The sequence below is a fragment of the Gekko japonicus genome, unplaced genomic scaffold, assembly GCF_001447785.1.
Source record: "Gekko japonicus isolate JY-2015 unplaced genomic scaffold, Gekko_japonicus_V1.1 scaffold443, whole genome shotgun sequence".
NCBI classification, from domain to species: Eukaryota; Metazoa; Chordata; class Lepidosauria; order Squamata; family Gekkonidae; genus Gekko; species Gekko japonicus.
In genome coordinates, this window is record NW_015172565.1 from 161947 (window position 1) to 176233 (window position 14287).

The window sequence follows — 14287 nt, forward strand, 5'->3', positions numbered from 1 at the left end:
TATGTATGTTGTCGAGCTTGCAGATGGACGCAAGTGGCGTCGGCACATAGATCAGTTGAGGCAACGGTGGGCAACTGACCGTCCCAACGCGCTGCCAACTGAATCCACAGACCCCGAGGACCTTCCCAGACCTCCACCGGAGGTGAGTACTGATGGGCCTGAGGGCATCAGTACTGTTCCTGAGGCAGGGCAGACCCCTACTCTCGAACCAGCAGAATTAGAGGGAAGTGTTCCTGACTCTGCGGTCCCAGAGTCCTATGGAGTGCCACTGACAGCAATGTGCCCTGAGACCAGTCCACTTCGTAGGTCTCAGAGAAATCACCGAGCACCTGCCTACCTGAGTGACTATGATTGTTCATAATTGTATTTGCTTAGGGGGGAGGGATTTGTAATGTATTCTATGCTGCCTAGAATGCATTAAGATGATTGTGAATCATCTCATAGGGAAGCAATGTTAAGCTTCGTCTTGAACAGGGATTGAAGTTCAAGACTACTGCGTCCAATCGGATTCAAATGTATATAAGCGGGAAAGACTCTGATTGGTCCTTATTGTCTCAACCTGATAGGTTGTTTATCTGTATAGTAGGCGTGGCTATATTAGCCCGGAATGTTTAAATACTGAACAAGCTGCAATGGAAAGCTGATGGGAGTTCGGGCTATCAAGAGAAGTTGTACCGTGTCAGAGAAGTTGATCGTCGAGCTGAAATAAACCTGAGTTTTGCTGAATCACTCTCTGGCTATTTTGTTGAGCGCAGACTTAACATTGAACCTTGTTCATGATTTGCATGTTGACTCAGAAGCACATCATACTTCTAGACCATGCTTATAGGGAAGTGCACAGAACTGCAGCTCTAATTAAGGCTGTTACTTATACTAGATTAAATTAGTGTTAATTGTTTTATTTCTAGTAGTTGTGTAATAAAGTTTAGAAACCTCAACTAATAAGAAATGTACAAATCAATGTTCTTACCGTCAGTATAATGAAGAGCGCTGTTCCACACAGACGCAGATATCTATTAAATCGAAGTTCTAGGTACTACAAGAAAAAATGCCTACATTAAAACATCATGTTATTCAAACAAAAGTTAGAAATTTTCTGTTTCTGTATTTTCCTTGCTACTCTAATTGTATATGCTTTAAATGTACATTCCACATCTTTGCTTAATCAACAATATATATGAAGTTGTCTATAGTCACATTCTTTATTAAGAAAGCTTTATAAATATTCTTATAAACCAAAGCTCACAAGTAGAGATTTATGCTGTTGCTTAAAAGAAAGAAAAGTGCATATACTTATTCCATTTTATTTTTGGCTGTAACAAAGGAGACAAGATTTATATCTGTTCTAACAGTATCCAAATGAATGTAAAATCTTTCAACCAATATCTACACAAACATGCACATACATTGTCAGATGAGGATGAAATTGATTCTCAGTTCCTAACTGCAGTTCATAGTTCCATATTCTCCAATCCAGCCACAAATACAGTTCTGCACCATAAAATAAGCCTTGGACCACCCCAAATTATACATCTCAAAACTCTGGAAACTGTACTGTAAACTCTCATATGGGATGGGAATACCCAGTTCAAAGTCTGTATTTAGCGCAAAACATTCCATAGAGAGTTGACTATTCCCCCACCCCCACCCTCGGGACTGTGTTGCTAAGAACTGAATAGGTAACTGACAGCTGCTGCACACCAAAATCAAGTGTATACCACCAAAATATGCATCCCAAGAATCAGGGGATAATGAATCCCAAATCAAACATAGTGCCCTGTTGCTTTAGGCTTACAGTATAATGCAAACCTATGGAATTCCTAGAAGATGCCCCTACTTTAAAGCACATTGAAAAAACACTATGTAATGATTCAACTTCCTGAGGTACACAGAGAAACAATATTGGGGGGGGGCATCCTTGGACAGCTTCTTCTTAGGCACAATAATCACAGGCAGTTGCCAATCAGAGTGGGGGTCTTTAATCACCCCCCCTTCAACATTTGTTGAATCTCAGCAGCCACAAATTAGGTAAGGACTGGATTTAATTGGCGTGTGTGCCCGTCTCTATGTGGTGAACTAGTAAATCAGTCCGGTCAAGCACGTTAGAGAAAAGAGGTTGGAAACAGCTCAGCACTTGTTTTAGTTCCTGCTGCTGCTGTTGTGACAGCTTGGAGGCCATCTGCAGTTGTTCTAACCCTTCAGCTTTCATATGTTCATTTAGTAACTCTGGTAAACTCAGTTCCTTCCCCTGCGCAGCCTTTATTGGGAACATCTGACTGGGCCCTTCTAGTATTTTCATGCAGGCCTATTTCTTGGATCAGATAATTGTCCCTCTCCAACTTCTGCAACATACAATTGGGACCGGCCCATGCAGTTTCCAACTGGGCCACATGATCAGGTTTCAAAACTAAGACTTTATCCTTTAGCCAGACTTCTTGGTGTCACATGCTGGTCATAATAGCCCTTCTATTTGGCCAGCATTTGCTGCATAAACTCCCTAGCCACCTTCCAGACTTGCTCTAGCATTTGTTTCAGCTTTGCCAGATATTCCATGGCACTTGAGGGGCATTCTGATACCTGACCCCTCCCATATGGCTTTTAATAGTTGCAGGGGCCCAGTAATTCTTCTCTCAAAAATTAACTCATTAGGAGAGCGCCATCCCAGGCTGGCTGTAGGGGCATCCCTGATGGCAAACACTAGATAGGGGAGTGCCACATCCCAACCTCCCGGATGCTCCACAGCATAAGCCTTCGACATCTTGCCCAGAGTCTGCACATACCTCTACAATAGTTCATTTGTGCTTTGATGATGCGCCACGACAGGGGTGTGTTTAATCCCTGCCAGTTCTTAGACTCTCTGCATTAACTTGGAAGTAAAGTTCGTTCCGTAGTTGGATATTATAACCTCAGGCCATCCAAATGTGGAGCTAAATTCCAACAAAGCCTTCTCCACATTAGAAGCTGTAATGGAGCTGAGTGTGAATGCAGACAAGAAGTGTGAAGCATATTCTGTCCCCATCAAAATGACTGACTTGATCATTGGCAAAGCCCCCAAAATATCAATAGAAATCCACTGGAAAACTTGGTCAACCACAGGAAAAGGTCTCAGAGGCACTTTAGGGTGATCGTGTGTAAACCCCAACTTTTGACATGTCTCACAAGTGCTGCAGTAACTTCGCACACTTTCATTAATATTTGGCTAGTAAAATGAGATAGAAATTCATGGCAGGGTTTTCTTTATGCCCAAATGTCCACCAAAGGGTGAGTCATAGTTCACCCTCAGGACTTCTCTATATTCTTGAGGGAATGACCAGCTGTCTCACAGGCTCAGTCCCTTCTAGGTAATCCTTGGGAAGATATTCTCTATACAGCAGGAGCCCCCCCCCCCAATCTGCTGGCTGACTCGCCATTCAGTTCTCCTGGTGCATTCTCAGTCTGCAAACGACAATCTTTGAGAGAGACACATTCGCACTGTGCCTCCATAAGAGTTTCAGATGTTTGGAAGCCTTTAATCTCCCCTTTTCCAGTCAATCCCAACTCAGCCTGGCTACTCTAAGAGGCAGGGGAGAGGTCAGGGTTTACCAGCATCCCGGCTTGCAGGAATTCTTCTCACATAGACTCCAGAAAAGGGTTCTCAGCAGTCTTTCCTCCCCTTCAATCTGGAAAGCTCCTTTGTAAAATCCACGTCTGGGTCTTTCTTCTTTTCCACTTGAGAAGGCTCCAGAGTCCTCAGCTTCTCTGGAAGGGCTGCCTTTGCATATCCTCTTGCCTGGCTACATGTGACCACTTTTTGCTGAAGTTGCAGCTTTGCCTCCTGCAACATGGCATGTTGATACAGCAGGTCCCCCCCAATCAGGAACTTATTGTTCCTGTTCGAGCAAACCGAAAGTCTCTAAAGTGCACCTGCACAAAAGTCATAGGTTGGTTAAAGATCTGTGAGACATAGGTGTGAAGGGAGACTTTTCTGGCCCACTCTATAGGTTCCTTTAGTGCACTCTGTGGAATCAAGCTAAAATCACTGCCCATGTCAATAAATCCTGGAATCACTCTGTTTCTCCACCAATAACAACATCATCATTATGCAGCTGGTCAAGCCATTTCTTCTGAGATAAGGGAACTTATAAGGCGACGCTTCAGACATCTGCCCCCCAGACATCTTGTCCTCCAAATCAGCTCCAGCATTTTCTTGATCTTGAGCTTCTAGCTCTGCCTTCTGACACAGGATCTGTTCAGCCTGCAGCCATTGCACTTTGAACTGGCTGTTTCTCTTCACCACAGCATCCAGGGGAATATCAGCATCCTGGGCCTCCTCATCCCCCAACTCTTCGTTCTCCAGGGTTTCCTCCACCACATACCTCACTTTGGGGGGTGTCTCCATTCCCTCTTGTCACCAACTTCAGACAGTCATGCCAAAGGTGCCCTTTCTCGTGATAGTGATAAAATTCCGTCTTGGGAGGTCACCCCATTTGTTGTCACAGGGATATACAGGACTCTGCCTGCCCAAGTGACTGGCAAAGCTTGCTCAATTGTTTACCTTCATACCTTTGAGCCGTGGTCCTTCCTTTCTTTCTGCAACCAGCTTCCACTGCTTCAGCACTTTCTGGTCACCCTGGGTCTGGGCTACAAGCAAACAATGCCATCTCATTTAAGAAGGCAGGATTATGAGCTTGCACCAAGGCAGCCATGTCACCAGGCACAGCCTGAAAAACTGTTCCTGGATCAGAAGGTTGCACAGCCAGGTGAGGGAACCAGCCTGAGCAGCTTCCCTCCATGAGTCAAGGAGCTTTATTAGACATGACATAAACACAGCATAAATTTCTTTCAGTTTCAGACTTGCCTTTCAGAAATGAAGCCTTTGTTGATCCTTCGACAGGCCGATATGCTGCCTCATCAGCTCTTTGAACTGCTGATAGTCCCTGGAACCGGTAGGCAACCCACCCATCAGGTGTTAGAGAATAAGCCTGATATTTGCTTTATGGACTATTTATTGCTACACACAATGGACTGTGCACACACACATAGGCTCAGAAAGCTGTACACTTTAGGTCACCTGTTGTGATGCCACACATAGAGGGTGCCTGCACATACCTTACATGTAAATAAGGTTTTAGCTACACAGTTACCCAGCCTGGTGAAGAAGCACAGACGCCCATTATTGTGAGCAATGAAACAACAACTCTAGGAAGAAACAGCCCCCATGACAGAGCTGCTTGTAGTCACGTACTACCCATCACTTGCTTTGTTCCTGAGCTGGAATTTTTGGCCATATGGACATTTGGTTATCAAAGAAACAGGCCAGCTTCATCAGCACTACAATGGAGCATCCTGATGCCTGGATTTCACACCTGTCCAGATGCCATAATCTGAGTAAGGTTTTAGGTTACAATATTGGCCACCCCTCTTAGGTAACCTCCCCTTCCCACATGCAACCAATAGGATTGTTTTTGGGATGGACTAACAGGTAGGTGGGTCAAGAGGTTGGCACAGTTACCGCCCATCTCTTGAACCCACTAGAAAAGGAGAGAACCAGTCACCTGGCTCCTCCTACATACCTGGCTAGATAGCATCTCCCCTGCAACAACCCCTGTCTGCTTTTATCCCCCTTAAGTCCCACTTGCTATCCCCAACCCTTGCCTCTACTGCCCACACGTTCCGGCTGGTTCTGGTCGTGTGTGAATTTCCTTTGTTTTCCAGTTCTTCCCATCCATTCTTCATTGGAACAACCAAGCTTCAGGACAGATAAGTATCGCCCACCATCACCCCTACCTGCTAATGCAACTGTGCTTATTTCCTACTGTAACTCTTAGGAACGTGATTGAATGTGTGAGTGCATCAGTATTGTTTGTATGAAATATATTTTCAAGTAAAAGACATCTATTTTAACTACAACATCCTCGAATCCTTTACTGGTAACCCTTGGTGGGATCAGGACCTTGGTATAAACTGGCAAGAACCCATTTATAAATTGCCAATTGCTGTAAATAAAGCAATTCGGCTAACAGAGGTCACTTAGTTCCTGTTGCGGCACCCCAAAGTCCAGACATGCAGATTCAAAGGATGAGAAGTATAACAGGGAATCCATGCTGTTATGTATGCGGACAGCCACCAGGGGTCTGCAGCTAAGCAGGACCTAGGATCCTAGTCCACCTAGAGTCCACCAATAGCACCCTTGGCAGGAAATTCAAAACCTTCAATGGGGACAGAGGTGTGCTGGGTGGAGTGTATATAGTTGGCCTTGCAGGGCCATTTTTCCTTGTCTTGTTGTGAAGTACAATAAACAAGTCTGAATGCATGTCATAGTCTGAGTTCTCCATGCATCGAACCCAGTACTTTTCAGTGGTGATGAGGATGGGATCCCGATGAGCAGGCCAGGCTCACCTTCCAGTGCAGCACCGAGCATCGTTCCAGAAAATGTCACTGCACCTGTACTGCTCCCGAGCAGCACCGCACCGTGCCCAGCGTCGCTGAACACCGCTCCCCCACACCACAGTAGAGTCATGGCCTCCGCTCCGGGACACCTTGAGGTTTTTGACCCCACTCATCCCAAGCTCTGGGATTCATGGACGGACCAGCTAACATGCCACCTCACCTTCCATGAGATAACCGATGCAGGCAAGAGAAGGGCTCTCCTCTTCAGCTCTTGTGGCGTGAACACCATCCAGCTTGTGAAGAGCCTCCTGGCCCCGAAGGCTATCCTCCAGTGTACGTATGAGGAGATCATAGGCGCCCTGACCAGGTACCTCAAGCCCAAGCCAACGATGCTGGCCACTCGGATGGAATTCCAGGGGCGCATCCAGAAGCCGGGCGAGACGGCCGCAGCATTCATGACCGCACTGCGCCAACACGCTATGGAATGCAACTTCTCCAAGGTGGAGGAGAACCTCTTGACCCAGTTCGCCTGGGGAATCAGCGATGTGAAGCTCTGCCAAAAGATGATCGGCACATCCGACATCAAACTCAATGAGGCCCTCCAGCTCGCCATTGCCCATGAGGCCTCCCACCGCGACCGACCACCGGCAGCGTCCCATCTCGTGCTCCCCGACTTGGTGCCCGAGACCTCAGACAAGGACGACATCCGTCTCATCTGCACACCTCACCACTGGAGCCTCCGGACACCCCAATAAGCCTGCCGGACGTTCCCCGTGTGCCAGCTGTGGAGAGGTGCATGAGCGCAAGTTATGCCGGTTCCGTGATGCCAACTGCCACACATGTGGAAAACAAGGACACCTTGCACACGTCTGCAGATCCAAGGGCAACCGGAACCACTCACCACAGCCGCAACCACACCGCCAGGCCTCCATGCACTACGAGGCCACCGAGGGCACAAACGATCTATACCTCCTGACCAGCCAGCCCTCATTACAGATACTACACCTCCCCAACTTGCCTGCAGCCCCAAAGGTCCAGGTCACAATCGAGGGGTCCCCCTGCCCAATGGAAGTGGACTCAGGGTCAGCAGCTTCCATCATATCTGTGGAAACACTGAACAGACTTTGCCCGAACGGCGGGTCCCACCTGCGGCCTTCGCCCTTGAGCCTAGTGGACTTCCAGAGGAACCCGGTTCCAATACGGGGTGTGGGGACTTTCCAGGTGAAGCTTTGAGGGTTTCCTGGACTTGATTGTAGTGGAGGGGAATTTGGTTAGCTTATTGGGGCGGGCGTGGTTTGCGCCATTGGGCATCACAGTGGGGGGGTGAATAAATGTGCGCCGCGGGATCTTGCTGAGGTTTGTGGGGAATTCCCTGCAGTTTTTTATGGGGCTCTGGGTTGTTACAAGGGCCCCCCTGTTTCATTGCAACTCGACCCCCAAATTGCCCCCATCCGCATGTGGTTCCACATCGCCCCACTCGCTTTGTGGCCTAAAATTGATGCGGAGCTAGATCGTTTAGTGGTACAAGGGGTCCTCGAACTGGTCTCCCATGCGCTGTGGGAGACCCCCATTGTAACCCCCATAAAGTCCAATGGTGACGTCCGCATCTGCACGGACTATAAATGTACATTGAACAAGGCTCTCCATGACCATACCTACCCAGTCCCGGTCGTGAGTCATGTGTTGGCTTCTTCAGCAGGGGCTAAGATTTTTGGCAAGTTGGATCTCATGCAGGCCTACCAACAGCTGCCAGTAGATGAGGCCACAGCCATGGCACAAACTATTGTAACGCACCGGGGGGCTTTTAAGGTTAGGCGGCTGCAGTTTGGCATGAGTGTGGCCCCGGGGATATTTCAGCAACTAATGGACTCTTTGTTGAAAGTGATCCCTGGGGTGACACCATTCTTCGACGACGTCCTCAATGCTGCAGCCACCCCAGATGACTTTGCCTCCCGCCTCTGCACCATCCTTCACCATTTTGACGCAGCGGGCCTCAAAGTCAAACGGGAGAAGTGCCTCCTTGGGGTTCCGGAGGTGGACTTTTTGGGCTTCCGGGTTGACACGTCTGGCCTCCATCCAGTGAGGGACAAGGTCAAGGCCATTGTGGAGGCCCCTAAGCCCACCAGCAAGGCAGAACTTCAGGTGTCCTTAGGGCTCCTGAACTTTTATCATGCCTTTCTGCCACACAAGGCTGTGGTTGCGGAGCCTCTTCACTGCCTCCCGGACAAATCAGCACCCTGGTCATAGGGCCCGAGGGTCATAGGGCCCTCGACACAACCAGACACAGTCAGCCAGCCAGAGGCAGCCGTAAGCAACCCCGTGCCAGTGCCCTGGCATTCCCTCTGAGAGCACAGACCCCCCGCCTATCTGCAGGACTATGTAACATAGGTTGAATCGGAACTAAGGGGGAGGGGTGTTATGTATGCGGACCACCACCAGGGGTCCACGGCTAAGCAGGAGCTTGGTCCCTAAACACAAAGGGGACCTAGGATCCTAGTCCACCTAGAGTCCACCAATAGCACCCTTGGTGGGAAATTCAAACCCTCCAATGGGGACAGAGGTGTGCCGGGTGGAGTGTATATAGTTGGCCTTGCAGGGCCATTTTTCCTTGTCTTGTTGTGAAGTACAATAAATGGGTCTGAACGCATGTCGTAGTCTGAGTTCTCCATGCGTCGAACCCAGTACTTTCACATGCCATCTTGGAACACCAGGAATTTCCTTTTCTCCCACTCTCTGCTGCAATCACAAAGCAGCAAGTTCATTTGCTGAGTCTGTGAATCCATAAAAGCCAACTAAGACTTTCAGGTCTCCAAGCTGATCTCCTTCTGCTGCACCACCTCCTCTTGCACTGGTCTGTTGCACAGGGTTCTCACCTCCTGCAGGCTTGTGTACTGGACCTTTCTTGGGTACCTGGCTGTAATCCCTCTGTGGAGCCCCGGGCCAGCACACAGTTGCTTCTGCCCCTTGCTCTCTGCGGACTGGATGCTGGTCTCTGAAACGCCTGGAGGCTGAAGAGCCTTGACCACCCTCGGAGGCCAAAAAAATCTTCCACACACTCCTCCTTATCCTCTGACCCACTGGAAGTGTCCTTAAACCACCCTGCCTCACAATCTCCCACTGTGGCTCCCTGACACAGCTCTTCTTCCTCGTCATGCCACAGATGCTTGCAGATTGGAGCCTTTCTCCTCCAGGCATCTCCATGCTTTCTGGCACCTGCCTGTATGTCTGATTCTTGATCCAGGGTAACCTCCATCTCTGCAACACTGTTCGAGGCACTCGGTAACTCTGCTGCTGCCATCCAACCTAACTCATCCATCCTGACTCATCAAAATAATAAACACTCTGCAGGCCCAGAGAACGTGTCGGCACTCAGTGCGCTTGGGTACGAAGGCCCTGATCTCCCTAAGCTGCCACCATGTCAAGGAGCTGAAGCCTGAACACTGCAGGTTCCCAGGGCAATTGTATGCAAGTAACCAAACCATTGTTAATTTTTAAAAGTTTTATAAAGTTTAGTTCAATTTCTGTCAATATAAGAATTTATTTTATAGCCAACATATACTCTAAAATCATGCAGCAGAAAAACAAGAAAAACTAGCTCAAATGTCTAAAAGTTTTAGGACTGACGTTAGACAGCACAAACCTTTTCAAAAGTCAAAGGCCAAAGCTCCGGCATTCTCAACGTTGCTAGCAACTGCAATTCAAGCAGGTCATAGTTTGGGCCTGGAGCCCATTAGAATCTCAGTTAGACTGTCTTCATTAGGGCCTTAACTTAATTATAGCTTTTGGCCCAGCAACAACAGGGGAGGATGACATCCAGTCAGAAGATGCTCTCAGAAGAAGCCTCTAGAAAATTATATCACCCCCATTCTTTCTCTTCCCCTCAAGGGGACAGCAGGTTCTCATGAGAAGCTAATTGCCCTGGCCTTGAAGAACTGTGCAGGCCATGGGACCAATCAACAACACCTGTAGGATAGATCAGGTCTGTTAACATTCATGTTTACCCTTCAAGACGAGGCCGGGGTACTTTGCCTCACACACTGCTCTGTAGAAGGTTACAAGGCACCGTCCTCTGATTTCAGAAATTTATGACTTTTGGTGCTTCAGAACTTATTTGGTGGTACAGCTCATTTCAGTTCCTATGGAATTTCCAATGTTCCACAAATGTGGATTTTCTTATAAATGCCACACCATGGGACCCTCCACCATGGAGCACTTTCCACAAAACTGAGTCTTAGGTCCATGGACCCCTGTATGGGAACCTGCAGGATACAGACTCCATAGTTTGGGGATGTTACGATTTGGAGTGTTTTTCCAAAGCTTATCTAGGGGTGCAGAATTGTTTAATTATTATCACTACCTGTATTTTGTGTTAGAAGAGTTTTCAAAATTCTAGTACAACCCCCCTTCTCCAAGTTCAGTCTGAGAGAGAAAAGATCCACTCAAAGCTCTTTTATGATAACAAAGCAGGCAGTTTTATTTAAGACTTATCATTCTGATGCAAGCTCATCTGAGTGCTCAAGATTCAACAACATACTGACATAACAAGATTCAAAGTTAGGCAAAATGTCAGGGCCTGGTATCTGGGGGAAAAGGTTCAGCCATTCTGTTCTTAAACATAATTCATTCTAACCTCTGTTTAGAGTACATTTCACAGTCCTAAGAGGGGCATAAGGAAAATAACTCTTATACACTTTCCCTGAAAGAATGGCACCAGCCCTTGACTGAGTTGCTTAGAGACCAGGAGGTCAACGAATTTTGGGTAAGGGTGTAAATAAGGTCAGGAACACCCTGACCTAAGTTTCTTGTCTCATTTCCAATGCTGATTTCTCCATGCCTACCACCCCTCTGCATATCACACCTAATCCAATCAGGTGTGCTATTGTCATTCACCTTGTGAAATCACTCTGCTCTCCAGTTATAAGGAGAAATCAACTAATAGCATAGCTGTGAAGGAGTGAGCAGTGACTCTGCAAAGCTCATCCCCTGCCACAGTTTTTGTTCATCTTTAAGGTGCTATTGGACTCTTTCTAGTCCTAAAATACAGCCAATCTATCCACAAGATAACAGACCAATCTTCAGGCTCACTAATCAAAGTTATTGTGAAGATCTTAAATCTTCGCTTAATTGTGGGAAAAAATCATCTAACAGTTCGTACTGAAGAATAAGGAACAAGGAACAGCAAACAGAGAACTTCAGGCTCATGGCTGGCTGCCTACTTCGTAAACCACCCAAGGCAAAATGCTTGGATTTCAGCCAGGACCTCACTATTGCAAGTTAAGGGTCTGCTGCCCGAATCCCGTTGTCTTTTGTGGCACTGACTTCCCCGGCAGGATCTTCTAGACGCTCAAGCACCCTCATCGAGTTGCGATGAGGAAAGGCAGCCGCGCAAGTGGTTGGGGAGCTGCATCCCTCCCTCCCTCCCGGTCCCACCGCGGAGTTTGCACGGGCTGCCAGAGAGCTGGCGGCGGTGCCTCTCTCCCTCTTCCTACCTCGTAGGTGCTGGTGATGCCCAGGCGGTAGAAGACGGGCAGGAAGACCTCGGCGCTGATGACCACCACCAGCGCGTAGGTGATGGCGAAGACGCTGAAGCGGGCCCCGAAGCGGTAGACCTCGGCTGGGGTGCCCAGCACCGTCACGGCCGACATGAAGCTGGCCGTCAGGGACAGGGCCACCGGCAGGGCGCTCATACGCCGCCCGCCCATCAAGAACTCCCGGGAACTCTTCTGGACGCCGCCCGCGAAGGCGTAGTAGAGGCCGATGCCGGCGGAGATGAGCAGCATGGCCGCGAAGACCACGTAGTCCCAGGTGCCGAAGCCCCCGACGGCTCTGCAGGCGTCCCTCATGGCTCCGCTCGGGCGCGCCTTCGGGCCACCTCTGACGCGCGGCGCGTCCTCCCCTTGGCGGACGGAGCTCGGGGTGCCCAACCTCCCCACCCCGGTGCGCCTTTCCCCCGCGTCTCTCCTTCTCCTGCCCTGGCGCCCCTCGGCCTCAGGTCCGCCCCTCCTCTCCCACCGTCGGGTCTCCCTCAGCCGGGCGCCTTCCCTTCGTCCTGGGAGCGCGCCCCGCCTGACGCCCTCCGCCGCCGCTGCCGCCTCGGCGGTTGCGCTCCTCTGGGCAGGCTCTCCCCTCTTGGGCGCCGCCGTTCAGGGGGACCGGCACTGAGGAGAGCCTTTCGTGCCGCGCGCCACAGCCCGGGACAGCTCCTTTCGCCCTGAGACTGGCTCCCGCCGACTGCCGCCTCGTGCCGCCCGGTTTCAGCACCACCAGCCGCGCGGCGGGCAAGGAAAAAGGCGGAGGGAGGAGGAGCCGCGGCGCTGTGATCCGCCCGCGCCTCGGCCGCCTCCCCAGGCTCTAGTCTGTCTCCAACTAGACCACGCCAGGGTGAGTGAGTGAGCGGGCTTGAGAGCGCTGCGCCGAGAGAGACAGAGAGATTCACACAAGGAAGCGATTGGGAAGAGTCCTTTCCTTCTCTGACTCACCGGCCTCTCTCAGCCAGGGCTTAACGTGGGGCTCCGAGGCTCACTCCTGAGATCGTCGCACATGTCGCCGCATGTCGGTTGAGCTGGGTGTGCTATCTTTGCCCTTAATAACCCTATGTGAATACACCCCGGTTAGCTTAACACCACTGAATTCACCTCCTTTGCAGGACCTGGAAAAGGGATGAGAGCCTGCCCACCCAGCCCCTCTCCACCACAACTCAGTTGGCCTAGGCTACACCTTTCATGGGAGAGATTTGGCAGGCCCCTCAGCCATATGGCACCCTTACTATGCTGCTCTTGACTTTGGTGGGCATCATGCATGATCTGGCAGGCCTGGTCAGCTCCCTCCTTGCCCCTGGACTGGCCCTGCCCAGGCAGGGAGGGCAGGCCATCATCCCTCTGGGAAAAGTCCTAGAGACTGAAATAGCTAATCCACCCCATCAGTCTGTCTTTCTAAAAATCTTTGCTCTTCACCTCATGCGTCCACTGTGGTGGGCACTTGCCTAACAAAGCAATGCATTACTTTTTAACACTGTAATCTTAAGGACACTTTCCTGCCTTCTGATCACCCCTATAGCAAAATATCACACAATGCTAAAAAGGCACCTTAAAGATGACCAAAATTTACATCAGCATAAACCTGTTTCAGAGCTTAGTTCAGTGGATGCATGAAGTGTACATTCACAGTTATATTTAAAGTTACAAGCAGCAAGAAAGGTCAGAGAGGACCACAGTTGGACCACTCACAACTATAGAAGATTGGTAGAGCAGGAAAAACTTAAAACCAGAGTTAATCAGTGAAGGAGCGATGTGAGACATGATATGCAGAACTAACATAAAGAGAGGGCCATTATTGGCACCTTATTCAAGCCAGGGGTAAATATAATGTTTATTGCTTGACTGGTCATAATTCTACCATTTTCACATTGAATTCTGCATTTGATGTTATTTTGAGAAATAGACTAATAAGTTTTATATCAGTAACAGTGTGTCCTAGAAGATCAAAGTGTTTGATCATGTAAAAGATCAGAAATGTCAAGAATCAAGTTGATGTATTAGAATAAAGTGGGTGAATAATCTGTGAAACCAGTTTTTACCTAAACTGGGGGGCAGGGCGCGCCCTAGGTGAGGCGCAGATGCCAACCTCCTGGTGGGGCCTGGAGACCTCCGAGCTGGCCGCCCCCCTTCGCTGCCTCCCCCCCTCGGCCTCGACGATGGTCAGCGGCAGGGGCGCGGGGGAAGTTCCCCTTGGCTCGGCTCTTGGGGGCTGCTTCGCAGGGCAGCTGAGTGGGGTGGGAGCCGCTCTGGGCTGGAGCCCTCGGGACTTGGGGCTGCAGGGCGACTGCGGCGCGGGCAGAGAAGTGCCAGAACTACCAGATTCGGCCAAGCCGCCGCCGAGGGGCCACCGGCACGCCACATTCCTGCAACTGGGCTGGGGG

The 14287-nt window shown here is 49.7% G+C and overlaps 1 protein-coding gene across 1 annotated transcript in view; it reads right to left on the bottom strand.

The window, feature by feature from the left end:
* Positions 1-12212, bottom strand: part of LOC107118896 (sodium-coupled monocarboxylate transporter 1-like) — a 53254-nt gene extending 41042 nt beyond the window's left edge. The window contains exons 1-2 of the mRNA XM_015421287.1: positions 11859-12212; positions 971-1036 (exon numbers count right to left, since the gene is read on the bottom strand). Of these exons, the coding sequence (XP_015276773.1) occupies positions 971-1036; positions 11859-12212 (420 nt within the window). The remainder of the gene's footprint in view (positions 1-970; positions 1037-11858) is intronic.
* Between the last annotated feature and the right edge of the window lie 2075 nt (positions 12213-14287).